The sequence below is a fragment of the Corvus cornix genome, chromosome 6 (genome assembly GCF_000738735.6).
Source record: "Corvus cornix cornix isolate S_Up_H32 chromosome 6, ASM73873v5, whole genome shotgun sequence".
NCBI lineage: Eukaryota > Metazoa > Chordata > Aves > Passeriformes > Corvidae > Corvus > Corvus cornix.
Window position 1 is genome coordinate 21,501,159 of NC_046336.1, and position 13,183 is coordinate 21,514,341.

The 13,183-nt window shown below is 36.4% G+C and overlaps 1 protein-coding gene across 8 annotated transcripts in view; it reads left to right on the plus strand.

Moving 5' to 3' along the window:
* The window catches only part of KAT6B (lysine acetyltransferase 6B), a 111,160-nt gene that overhangs the window by 18,875 nt on the left and 79,102 nt on the right, over positions 1–13,183 (plus strand). The window contains exon 3 of one of the 8 annotated variants that reach the window (XM_039553575.1): positions 12,504–12,579. The exons of 6 other annotated variants lie outside the window; for them this stretch is intronic. In XM_039553575.1, the coding sequence (XP_039409509.1) occupies positions 12,504–12,579 (76 nt within the window). Of the gene's footprint in view, positions 1–2,308; positions 2,333–12,503; positions 12,580–13,183 lie in introns of those variants that run through there. One more of the 8 variants, XM_019293296.3, reaches the window with a different exon arrangement.

Genomic DNA, 13,183 nt, shown 5'->3' on the forward strand with positions numbered 1-13,183 from the left:
GAGTGATGTGAGGACATGTCAGCATGCTACCAGTTGTTTTATAGGCAGTCAGCTCTGCCGCCTTGCAGATGGTTGGAAAACTCTTGGTAGAGGGTAAATGTGTGCTGATTATCTCATTGAATTAAGGTAACTTTTGTCATTCATTGAATTCTGCAGACCAGGCACTGAGCAGCTGCTCTACTGTTGAATTCTGGATTTAGTGAATACAAAGATTATGCTAAAGGGTGTTTAGTCCCGTTCCAGGTACTGCGCGTTGGACTACTGTAAGAATTTCTTATTTAATACTATCTTTAAAGCGTTGGTGTCTTACTAGGGTGAGAACTGTCTTCGACATTTTAACTACACTGAGTTTTTCAACTTTGTTGTCCCCACATGCTTATTTATCTTTTCAAATTTTGAAAACTCTGCCTTTCTTCAAGTTGTTGAAGTGTTGCCAAGGGGAGTAAGTCTTGTTTCTGCCTGATTAGACTTGCCTCAAATATAGTTTAAGCAATCTGATGGTTATCAAGTTCCTAAATACATTTATTTTGGATTACACTTATGAGTGTGCACCTAATCTATGGGAGTATATCTAAAAGTCATAGTTCACTGTCACATTAAAGCGTCCATGTAAAATTGTTTCCCCATCCTTTAGAAAACAAATTAGTATGCAGAATTTTATTAAAGACTGTTTTCAAGATTTGAAGTATTTAGTTTTTAGAATTATTTTGGAAAGGGATTGGGGAAGGAATCGGAGCATTCCCCAGATGAAGCTTAAAGTTCTTGGATTGCGGAAAACATTTCTGGATTTAGTGTTTACAGACTTTTTAAAAAAACAGTTACAGTCTTCAGATCAGTGTAGCTTTGTCCAAGAAAATTCTGTTTTGTGAGGATCTGAAAGTGAGTTGTTCTGAGAATATTTCAGTTGCTTCAGAAATACAGTGGGTAAAATATGAATCAAACTATGACTTAAATATACTCCCATAGATCAGGTGCCCACTAATAAGTGTAATCCAAAATAAATGTATTTATGAACTTGATAATCGTGTTCTATCAGCTCTATATAAAGAGATATATTTTCATACCTTGCTATATAGGAGGGGGTAATAGACGCTTCTTCATATATACCCTGTGTTTAAGGATTGGTGTCTAATGCATGTTGTAGGAAAATGTTTTTCAGGGGCAGTTTAGGTTCATCTTCCCTGCCCTATTTAAGTGTAACTTTGACTTCATTCCTGAAAGTTTTGGGGGATTCATTTTTTTATCAAGTATATAATGTCTTAAAGGGTTCTTAATTTCCTTTCAACCCACATCATACACTGATTAGACTTCTACCAATAAACAGTTGACCATTTTCCATGCAGTTCCAGGAAGTGTTTGGCTGTTTGTGCTGAAACTATATTGTTCAAAACCTAGAAATTCTATCTTAATGCTAGGATTATAATGAAAAAGCTGATTAAGAATCAGTATTTGGGGTGTAGAATTTAGAAATTAATCTACGTTGAATGAATTTTGTTACATAAAGCTAATGGGATATGATATTCTCAAGCCCAGGAGCTGAAGTGTTTTTTCTGCTGTAGAAAAAGTCAAATGATTCCACAGGCAAATGATACATCTTTGAAATTATGTAAAAAGGAAGTAACTTCATATTTGTTTCATTACCCCCAATATATTTTTGCCCTAATAAGCAAATTGGTTTCCATTTCTGAAGACAGTGCTAACACACTTAGTGAAGTACATCCAGCCATAGATGTTTGAAATAGCTTCTCAGACTGAAGAAATTGCTCTGCTCTTGTACCTAGTGGAAATTTTTATGGATTTTTTTTCCCCCTTGCCTTTTAGTTTACTGAAATGCTGACATCTAACTCTAGTACATTTCCAATAATTCCTCTCTACTTCTCTTTAGTATCAAACAGATTGCTTTTGTGACCTGGTTTGTGTTTTGAAAGTTAATGATATAAAAATCTGAGATATTGTCATAGAGAAATAGCTTTAAAGAATGGTCTGCTTAACATCTGTAAGATTGCCTCAGTGTTAAAACTATTACATAATATTATATATGAAAATTAAGTCTTTAATCTCTTAGCAACTTTCCCTAGAATATATTGCATGACTAAGGTAAACTGATATTAATTCTTTCTTCAGGCAAAGCAGACCAAAATATAATAGCTCCTGCAGTGGTATCTTTCACTTGTGAGGGGACTGTGGCCTCACTGGAGATAAGGATGAAGATAAGGCAGGTTGCATGATGACTTCAAAAGTACAGCTTCCAGTGTCAGAGTTGAAAATGACAGCCTGGGTTACAGCACTGCTGTTTGTTGCTGCTGTTACAAGCTAGCCCAAAATGGCACAGGTAAGCCTGGTACATACTTGTAACAACTCGGAAAGTTACTCAGTTATGTGATCTAGCTACACCTCTGATCTTTTGAAGTCCTGTGATAAAGGGTGCTTGCTTTTGGACAGCTTTTCAGTTAAATATTGCTAAGTGCTATAGTTGGAGAAAAGACCCTTGAGTTTGTAATATTAAATTTAAACAGTTTTCTCGGAAGGAGTTTACTGGGTGGAGGTACTGCAGGGAATATTGCATATTATTATATATTACTCTTCATTGAAAATGAGCTGTTAGACTATAAAGCCAGTAAGGGAGTAATTAAATTCTTAATTGGGGCTGATATTAGCAGAGGTACAATGACAAGTGTTTTAATACAAACAAAACAGCAACAGGGAAGCATGACTTAGAACTGCCTTTCAAACTAAGACGACAGCTCTTGCTTGTTAAGAGCTCTGTGAAGGTGCATTTGTTCTCCTATACTCTGTTGATATGCTGACTTTTATGTACAGGTAAAAATACCAGTTTTCCTAAGAATTTTTAAAGTAGCGCTACAAGAAAGTAATGTTTATATTTCATTTGCAGTTTTAACTCATTTATATTCACAAACCAGTAAATAATTAGTCTACAAATTTTTTTTTTATTAGTAGATCTATTAAATCCCATCACAGCTCCATTTGATACAGCCTATGCCATCAGCACTTTTTCCTGCTGTGGTTAGTACCACAGAAGAGAGGTGGGTTATTTATGCTCTATGCTTGTTTTTTTGTTTCTTAGATGTGCTCTTTCAGGCTTGTCTAAGAGCAGCATAATCTAGAATGGATAACCCACTTAGTGAAAACAATAGCAAAACACAGAGGGGTTTCATATTGATTCAAAAAAATGTTTTTTTAAATATATTTTATGCCAATTTAGGAGAAGTACATTTAAGGTATTTTTTGTGAATGATGTTGGTTGTTTAGCCTCATCAGTGTACAGTTTGAGTGAAAAGCTGTAGTCAATACTTCATTAGCAGCTTCAATAGAGGATATTAACAAGCGTCCTGTTATAAAAGTAAGAGGCAGTAATGTATAATCTATAGAAAACCTGTTCACATGACATACAATTCAGCTACATTCTCTGGGTTGTTTTGCCCAAATTACCAGTTTATATTCAGACTCTGTACTTTTGAGGTGATACCGGTATCAGTAAAACCAGTGTACTGTGGAGTTTTTTTGTTAGTTTTGTTTTGCTTTGAATGCTTCTTGAAAGTGTTAATTAGGAAGTCACTAATACAAATATCTCAAGTGATGGAAGAGGCCCAAATATTGTGTCAAAATTGACAGATTTAATTCTTTTTAATTTGTGACTATTTCAGAAACTTGAAGCTGAGCAGTGGTTCATTGTACAGCTGTTTCTGAACTTTTCCCATGAGGGAACCTTAACTGATAAGATCTTAACATAGGTTTTGTGGTTTGGCTGCTCATAATTAGGGGAAGGAAAAAGCCAACTATGGTTTGAGTTTGCCGTTGTGGTATAGGACAGAGTATAGTTCATGCTGTTTCCTGTCATGTAATCTCTATTAGGTTCTTTTGCAGAGTTTAATATTTTAATATTTGGGGCCTACAGTAATTTGGGAAAATGAGAAACATACATGGGAAGTGTTAGACTGTTCATCTGCTGAAGGACGAAAAAAATGCTTTCATCTGTTTCACTGGCCCTACCTTTTCCCACCTGCTTACCCTTCCACCATCAGTTCACATCTTAAAAAATCCAGCTGGCTGGAGACCCTGACCATGTGTGTCTATTTATTGACTGATGTAAAACTGAGTAGAAAACGCAGGCTTAATGTGCTGTTTAAGTTTCCAAAGTCTTAAATCAGGACGCATCAGTCTCTTCCTATGGTATTTTGTGCTTCAGGATCTGCAGTGCTAGTGTAGTAGCACAGGTGAAGCTTGAGAATAGGTCTATCTAGTGTGTTAGCTCAAGAGCTCAAGCTTTTATAGCTGGATTAAAATAATCTTTCTTTGATCGTGACTTGTAACATCGGATTAAATTCTGACTAAATTAAATAGATAATCCATTAGAGTAGAATGAAAAGACCAAGTGAATGCAGTGAAGACAGTTTTTTAGGGCTTAATTTGATGCTTAATTATTCTGACTTTGGAGAATCTGTCTTGAGAGGTATCATGCAGATGCTCTGTTTGAAGATGGAAAGGTTCTTACCTAGATTACAGGAAAGAGCTGTTCTGCAAACAAATAAAGAATGATGGAATTTTGTTAATAGCACATTATTTGGAATTGAGTAGCCTTATTTGTGCTGCAGAAGCACTTCTGTAGTACTGTTGTTTTCTTCTCTTTAATGCCTGAAATATACCTGATTTAAGACGATCCTGACTCTCCTCCGTGATATAACAAGTTGAAAAGTAACCTTTCTATATAGAGGACCATACTGTTATCCTTAGCTTTATCAGCATGTGGACTTAGCTAATGTATGTTCATAACTACCTTGGAGTTCATTTTGTAGTCACTGATTACAGGACTCTGAAGACTAGCTTCACTAGCTGCCTGATCTGTGTCTAAAGAATACATTTTTCTCGAGGTTATTTCGTTTGAATTTTTGTCTTGAACACAAATATTCAAATATTTTTAATGGAGTGCTACAGACTTCCTATTTTTTGCCTAACTTTCTACCACAAAGGTCAGTTTCTTCCTCATCAGTTAGACCTTATTGAAATTGTAATTCCTTATGATTAAAGTATTGTTCTTTTGCTGTAAGACTTTGCTGCAGGTTGATGCACGTATATCATAATTGCTACAGTGATAAATGATATAATAGTTTAAATAGATAAAATTTTGGGCTGGAAGGAGAAGATTATGTGCTGTGCAGCTCAGTTGTATTGCTATGGTGTCGCATCTTGCAGCCATCCTGTAGAAAGGGGTGAGGTGTTTGCCTTGATCTTGTTTTCCTGAATTTGGTCAGTATGGATTTTCATGTGCAAGCTCAATAGTGACCTAAATTATTTGCGTTCTTTTGTGGGTTGAAAACTTGAAGTATCTTTAATGGTGTAAAACAGGAATGTCAAATCAAAACTTAAATGCGGTATACAGGTTTGGAGGTGGAATCTTCCCTACTCTCTTTTTCCATTTCCCCATGGATCGTATGGCTTCATTGGAAAGATGCTTCAGACAGTTCAACCACACCAGCAGATGCCCAAGATGGCTTTTCAACTGTCATCAGTACTGGTGGGCACCTACCTGTGAGGGCTTTTGGAGACGTTTGGCTAGTGTGTTATCCTTGATAAAATACATTCCCTCTGGAGGAAAATCTCCTGAGTGCTAGCAGATTTTTCTGTCCTGGCTGTCAGGGTTTACAAGTGACACATGTTAAAGTGCAACAATAAAAGGCAGAATCTGTTGCCTCCTAACAGGAAGCTGCTTTGTTGCTTTTTCTTGTGTTTTGGGGTTGGGTTTTTTATTGTTCCTAGTAATATGAAGAAAAATCCTTGAAATTGTCTGAAATTCCAAGCCATTGTGAATATACCTGATGTGCAAATGGTATTAAAAAAACCCTAAATCCACAATAAAAAGCTGTATAATGCAGTTAACAGGTATTGTCCATTAAATTCCAAGGAAGGTGTGGAAAAAAAAAATAAAAGGAGTTTTATTTATTTTTGTGGTATAGAATAAAGGATAGAAGTGAAGGGGGCAAAAAAATACTATCTTCCTGTAAAAGTTGTCTTCCATGTATATGCACAGCAGTACAACATGTTAGATTTCCAAAACTTTGCTTTCTTTCTTTGCTTTTGCTTTGCAGGGGCAAACACTGCTGCACAGTACAGTTGTAGGTTGTTGAGTCCTGTCTTTTCTACTACTGTATTCTCCTTTGATTAATGAATCATTAGATTTATTAATGGTCATTAAGACCATTCTTCATATGTGTTGAGGGCCAGTAAGAAAGGACTTCTTGGCTTTCCGACTTGGAGATGTTTTTATGCTAAATAAGATACAGGTATTTTCTCAAATCTTCTTGTTCTTGGATATAAAGATTTTGCAGAAATAGATGAAAACATCTCAGGGTTTCTCATGGCTATGTGAAATAAGGTACTCTACTGAATTGTCTATTGTCTTACATGTCTACACTATAGGGGCTTACCATTTCAAGCTGTTTGGGTAGAAGAAATTCTAAGAGCAGGCATTCCAGGTTTTCCCAGAAGGATTTAGGAGGATCTAGCATGTTGGTCACTAGGTGATATTTGAGTCAGCTAGGACCCTTCCTGCCCTGCATTGGTCCAGGAGTGTATCTGGCATGCCTGGATCCCCAGAACTTCTGTCTGTATGTCTCATTTGCAGCTGTAATCAAAAGTAAGTAGTAAGTGTATTAATTTCTAGTACCAGAGGTAAATGATCTTCAACTTCTTTTCAGACTCTTTAAGTAATGAGTCTAATCTATTGCAATAAAAGCTCTACCAGTCAATGAGTGAGGTACATTAAGTAATTCTGTGGTTTAAATCTAATTACTGTACAGTGCTTTTTAAATCAAACTTTTGCTGGCTGCAGGGCAAAGCATCTTAAGCTTTGTCAAATTTGTATGTTATGTAGAATTTTTTTAAGAGTGATAACTATGATCTTGCCATCTACAATATGTTCTGTATTTACAAGAGAAGAATTGCAGCTGTTGAAGTTGGTCAATTATATAGGAAATAATGGGATCAACTGTACTGGGATGCCAGAAGATAATTGTGTGTGTAAATGAGAGGCAGACTCAGTAGTGTGTGACATCATACAGTGAATGCAAGCTTTTAATGATAAACTAGGTACTAATTATGGAGCTTTTCTGTGCTACAAATGAGCTAATTTATAGACTGCCAGCACCTGAAGAAGGAAGTCTCCTAGGGGCAGAGGCTTGTGTATTATAACATATTTATTGGTTTGATAAAAGCCGTATTGCATTATCTGTCCAATTTAACCAGGAAGTATTTTTCTTATCGTTTAACTGTAAATCTCAAGAGGAGAAAACTGTAGAGTGTGATTGTACATTCTAATGCCACTTAGCAGTAGCGATTCAGGAATTGATGCAAATAACGGTTTTAAACAGCTTCCAGGGAAGAGAATTTTCTTTTTTTCTCAGAAGTGATTTTTATATGCCTTGAGGTACTCTATTTTTAAACATATTCATGCACAAATGTATATATAGAATGTTTTATTTGCACCACCATCATTTATATAATGATGTACCAAACTCATTGTTTTGTGAAGACTTAAAGATTTTGATTTTAAAAGTAGAAGAATGAGGTGCAGTACTGAGTGAGGATAGAAGAGAAAACCAGAAGACTACAGGGAATGAAAGAAAGGTGAAAGAAGAAAATACCCTGTTTGCTGTAAACTTTAAATGGTAATGTTTGTTACTCAGCAGCTTCCTTTCTGCAGGTACCGTCAACCACTTAGCAGTGTTGAGGTTTTGTCTTTTCAAGTTAATTGAATAACTTGGTAATAGCTGCAGGTACTTGGGCCAAAAGATGTGGGGTTGCTGTAACAAATGTCATGGCACCATGTCCAACTGCAGTAAACCAGACCTTTGTTACTGATGAGTTAGATGCCTTCTGAAATCACTAGCAAAATGTAGTGTTAGTGTGTTCCTCACCTGTGAGGTAATTATGACCGGGCTATATGAGGAGTGGGAGAAACACAGTAGAAGAGCCATTCTGGTCATTATGGGTTCTTCTTTTAGTTGTAGGGACTTAAGGAATGATTTTTGCACTACTATGCTTGTTCAGTGCTTGTTTATGGAATAAGTGGTAATCACCTGAACATCACCTGAATAACCCTGTGATGTTTGTTTTTGGAGGTGGGCAAAGATTTTTAGGTACTTAAATCCCAATTCAGATCCTGGAACCACAAAAGTATATCAGACTAAGCCTTATGGAAGGTTAAATGTTATGAGGAGTGCAAGCTATTTATGTTCTCTCTTTCTTTTGGTCCAATACTCTAGTAATAACTGGGCTTGATTAGGAAGTAGTGTAACTAAATAGCTTTGGAGGGTATTTTTTTTTTTGTTCTGAAGAATGGGAAAACATTTTCATAAGGGCTCAGGTTGAGTGGGGTTTTTTGTGCCTTTATTTTGTTTAATTGCTAGGAATACTTTTTATTTCTTGCTAGGTTATCTCCCTCTTCATTCCCTCCCCAGTTTAACATGTTTGCTACTTATGACTCAGTTGTGGCATAGGTATTGTACTGTGTGTCATAGTAAGGCTGAAATTACACGTGTGCATGTTTCTGTTTCTGAAGGAGTGGACATGGAGGCATGAGCTACGTGTAGTGAAAGCAGTGGATGGGACAGGGCCCAGTGTTGTCTTGGGACGCTCAAAACTTAACTTGTAAAGTTCTTTACCTCTTCAAATCACAAAAATATTCTATTTTATCTAGAATATGTGTGTGTACTTCAAGAAAATAAAAATCTTCTCTAGAGATATCAGTTTATTCATACTATTCAGGATTTTTCTTATGTGCCTACTTGAGAGTAGGCAGTTCCTTTGCATAGAATGTGCTGCCTGTCTTGTCACTTGAACAGCATGGAAAGGTAAATATGTGTGGAAGCGATTAACATTGTGCTCTTGAGTTACTGCACATGTCTTTAAGCACATTTTTAGTGTGACTGTCTCTGTTTTGCCAGATGTTTCCATAGTGTGTTATGCTGACTTTAGGGCTCCTGTAGTAATATGCAGTGACACCATGCCCTGTCCTGAAAGAGACTGGGGTAAAGACTTCAAGCTGGAGACATGCTCAGGCTGCTGAACTGCTCAGTGTGTCCTAGCAGCTACATATGGAGCTGTGATTGCTGCCACCTTTTGCAGAGTAGCTGCTGGTTTTGAATTCCTGTAGAAAGGAGTGTTGGTATCATTCTCTTAGCTGGATCTGTCACTTCTTTTTCTGTCAGGTAACTCGGCACAGGTTTTCCCAGCACATGGATGTCGTGCCTCCCAAGGTGTCTTTGCACCAGCCACCTGTTGCTGCTGCTGATTTCCAAGCTAACTAAATCTGGGAAGCCACCATGCTAAACTACATCTGTGTTGAAAGTATTAAACATAACTCTTAAAACAGGAAGCTGTGAGGTTGTCATAGTAGCCTGAGCTTCTAGACACTTTATTTTGGTGGTCTTCCAGCTATTTGTCCATGTGAGTTTCTGTGGGCAGTAAGAAAGGAGTATGTCTGTGCCTCAAGAAAATGTATTGCAAGCAAACAGATCATTAATGTTGGCTTTTGCTCAGATCAAATGTAAATGCCTTTCTTATATTATGTATTAATGGTCTTCGTTTGTTTGGGTTACTTTCTAATGCAGAATTGTTTGAAAAGAAATGAATCTTTTTTGACTTTGTTCGGATACACCAAGCTTAATGAAAAGCAGTTTGAACTAGATCTGTTTAATGAGGCCTGCTTCTATCAAATTTACTGCCTTAAACCCAACTACAAATAAAGTGAATTAAAGACCAAATTATTTCAATACAGATGTGCATTGAACCAGAGTGTTATAATGATTAATTTCCTCAAGTGTTTAATTCCCAGTAGATTTTTGTGTCAACAGCCAAAAAGGAATTTATTGACTTTACATTAAGCATAGTTTGGTCTAGTTGATTATATTGTTCAAGTGTAAATTAGTGGGTGGTAGAAGACTGTGTTGTATTGGAATTTTATTTTGTCTTAAGCAAATTATCTCATGCCTTATTAGAAGTGCTTAAAATATATAGTTCTGACTCCTGAAAGAGATGCTGGGGCTTTCAGAGGTGTTAGGGTTTCTCCTATTCATTATGTAAGAACTTACATATTCAAGCAGTTTTCCTCCTGCCCAACCCTGAGTGCTGTCAAGACTCTCTAGTAGATTTGAATGTTTTGTGGCAAATTTGCTAGGTTTGTTTAAATTTTATTTTACAAGTGATGTTTAGGTTCAGTTTCAGCATACACAAATACACAGACCATTTTCTGTCTGGGATAAGCATGGTCTAGATGCAAAACACTTCCAATAGCTTCCCTTCCAAGTCCTGTCTTGTACATCTGTTTCTCTGAATAGATGACTTTCATTTGTCTCTGCTTTTTATGGATTGCAGTCAGGAAACATGATTTGACTAATGTCTCCTGTCTAATACAAAGATAATGCTAGAGGAGTATCTATTTTTTTGGTTGTGTTTTAAAGGGCTGCAGATGCCATGTGGAGTAGTTAATACAGTGTATTTATCATTGTCAAAGAACTTGTATCCTCAAATGCATTCTCTTCTCCTGTACCCAAACATGCCATCAAAGTATCATTAGAAATGATAGGTGTTGAAATAGATGATCCTGATAGACCTTTTTATATTTCAATTAAAAATTGTGCTGTGCAATTTTTTTTTTTTAAAAAGCAAATTTCTAGTTGGGCATGACAGCCCTCCAGTTTGAAAAATAATTACTGTTGGATCAAGCTTTCTGTTTTGTGCCTGTTATCAAGTTATCTATCAAAGAAAATAAGATGAACATTTAAAAGGTTCAGATCAAAGGCAACTGATTTAGCTACACTGGAGGCTCCCATCTTTTAATTTAAAATGTATCTATGACTAACTGATTACCTCTTACATTTATAAAAAAATATTGACATCCTGCTAAAGTATGCAGTGACCTCGCTTCTAGCTGAGTTGTGTAGGTTTCACTGCAGGCACACTGAAAGCATTGATATTCCTGTAACCTTTTGAGGCAAGATATGTGTTTAGTGTATTAATGAGCTGGTTGTAGTGATGTACAGTAATTTCATCCTTGGGTAAAAACAGATGTGAAAGATTCTGTTTTAATATTTAATCAAGCTCAAAGCCTCTGTTGGCTTGTTTAAGTTGACCTGACAGCATTGTACCTGGAAACACTTTGAATTAAACCCTGAGTGCTTGACCTTGTTCAAATAGTTGTAATTTAATAAGGCTGCTGTCTTTGTGGAGATAGTGCGGCTAATGGGCAAATCTTTTCTTGGCCAGGATTGCTTTTTATTGCAGTGGAAAAACTTGGTATCTGCTGTTAAAAAGATCTTAATCAGCTGAAGTAATAAAAATGAAATAAATAGAAAAAAGAAGTTTGTATGCGAGTTGCTAGTCCTAGATTATAGTTTAAAAAGGAATTCTAGAAGATACCTGCTTTGAGTGTCTTCAGCATTCGTTTGTTACAGGTTTCTGGCAATTACTGTACTGTAGCTCATCTCTTGCCAGAACTTTTCTTAGGGTTAGGAAGCTCTGTTTCTGTAGTGGTATATATTGTTTTGGACTCAGTAAAGTCAGAGCTTGCATCAGTTTAAGGCAAATGGAATGCTTTTTAAAGTTTTTATTTGGTTGTTGTTGTTTGTGTGGGGTTTTTTGTTTTGCCTGCTTCCCTTCTTGTGCCTGCAGTATTTCTTCGGCATGTTTCTCAAAAGAATGCGCCAGGAAGAGGTGGGAGGGAAAGGCTCCAATGGTTGTGAACAAGCGTCACTCTATTAGCTAAACTTTTGTGAAAAGAGGTGGCAGTGGAGTAGAAGAAAGATAAGCTGTGAGCATCAAAGTAGATTTCAGCATGGTGTCTGGGGTCTAAATGAAGTAGGCTAGGTAGTACTGAGAGAGAGAGGGGTCCTGAGCAGTTCTTGTTCATTAAATGTAATCACAAAGCTGGGAATGAAATGAGAGAAAAACATCAGGATCCATATCTCCCTAATTCCATGTGTATATTCAAAGACTTAATGAAATCGTTAGACTTCCTGAAGACTGACTGGACAGAACTGCACTGCTGTTAAAATTTGCCATCAGATTTGACAGTTTATTTGACTGTCGTGTTTACCAGGGTTAAGGTTGTGTTTTAGAAATCCTATAAACTGCATAATTTAAATAACAATACTAAAATCAGAATTAGTTTGAAACAATTTTCACTCTGAAATACAGCAACACTTACAGCTACAGTGTTGTAAAATATTGTATGTTTGTTGCTAAAGAGTATTAGTATAGCTTGAAAGTACATATTGGCAAGGACTGTATCTACTTACAAGAACGCTTCCACATGCTGTAACAAACATGCCTCACTATGCCAAACAAAACAATAATTCATTAAAATCACTTTTTCTCACTCTATCAAAATAGAACTTTTATTCTGAAATTTAGTAAGGTAATTATAGTTTTAATGTAGTAGAATTTATATTGTGTAGGTTATTATATTACAGCTTTCTTCATATTCCTAGGATGCAGTTGATAAACATGATACGTATGGATGCATGCATTCAACACTTCTGTTCTAGAATCAAGCAACGGATCAGGGTAAGCTTGACCATGCATTATAAAGAATTACAGTAATACTGACTGATGACCCAGAGTAGATCCAACACACGGTCATTTCTTCAGTCATAATTTTTTTGCAAAGGCATTAAAAGGAAATAGCTGTTCATAGTCCTCCTAAACCTTGCTGAAGGTAGTTGTGGGTGGTCTTTGGCTTATGTGGGTGAAGAAAGGAAAACAAATTCTAAAATAACTGTTCTTTCACCTCATAGTTACTTATTTTATTGACACCTTATCTTTAGGGATTTTAATTGTTTCTGTAGTTTGAAAGCTTGATCATGGTTTGTCAAGCTCAAGAAGTGTTGAGTTTGCTTCTCTGATTTGTCATCACTGTTTTGTGCAGTAGCCTGTTTCTTCTGAAGCTTGTGTTTCTACTAAAACTGTAGCTCAAGTATGAGGACACTGGTGGCAGAAAGTGGCTGTCAGCAGTGCATTAGTATTAGGAACCTCTGGCAAGATGTCAGCTTCAGTTTCATTCTGTGTTTTTGTGGATCTTCTTCAGATTCTGCTTTGGCTGTTGAAATGTTAGCTAGCAGAATTTTGGCACTTTATTGTTGCATGGTTTTACCTTGGAAGGCTGATGACG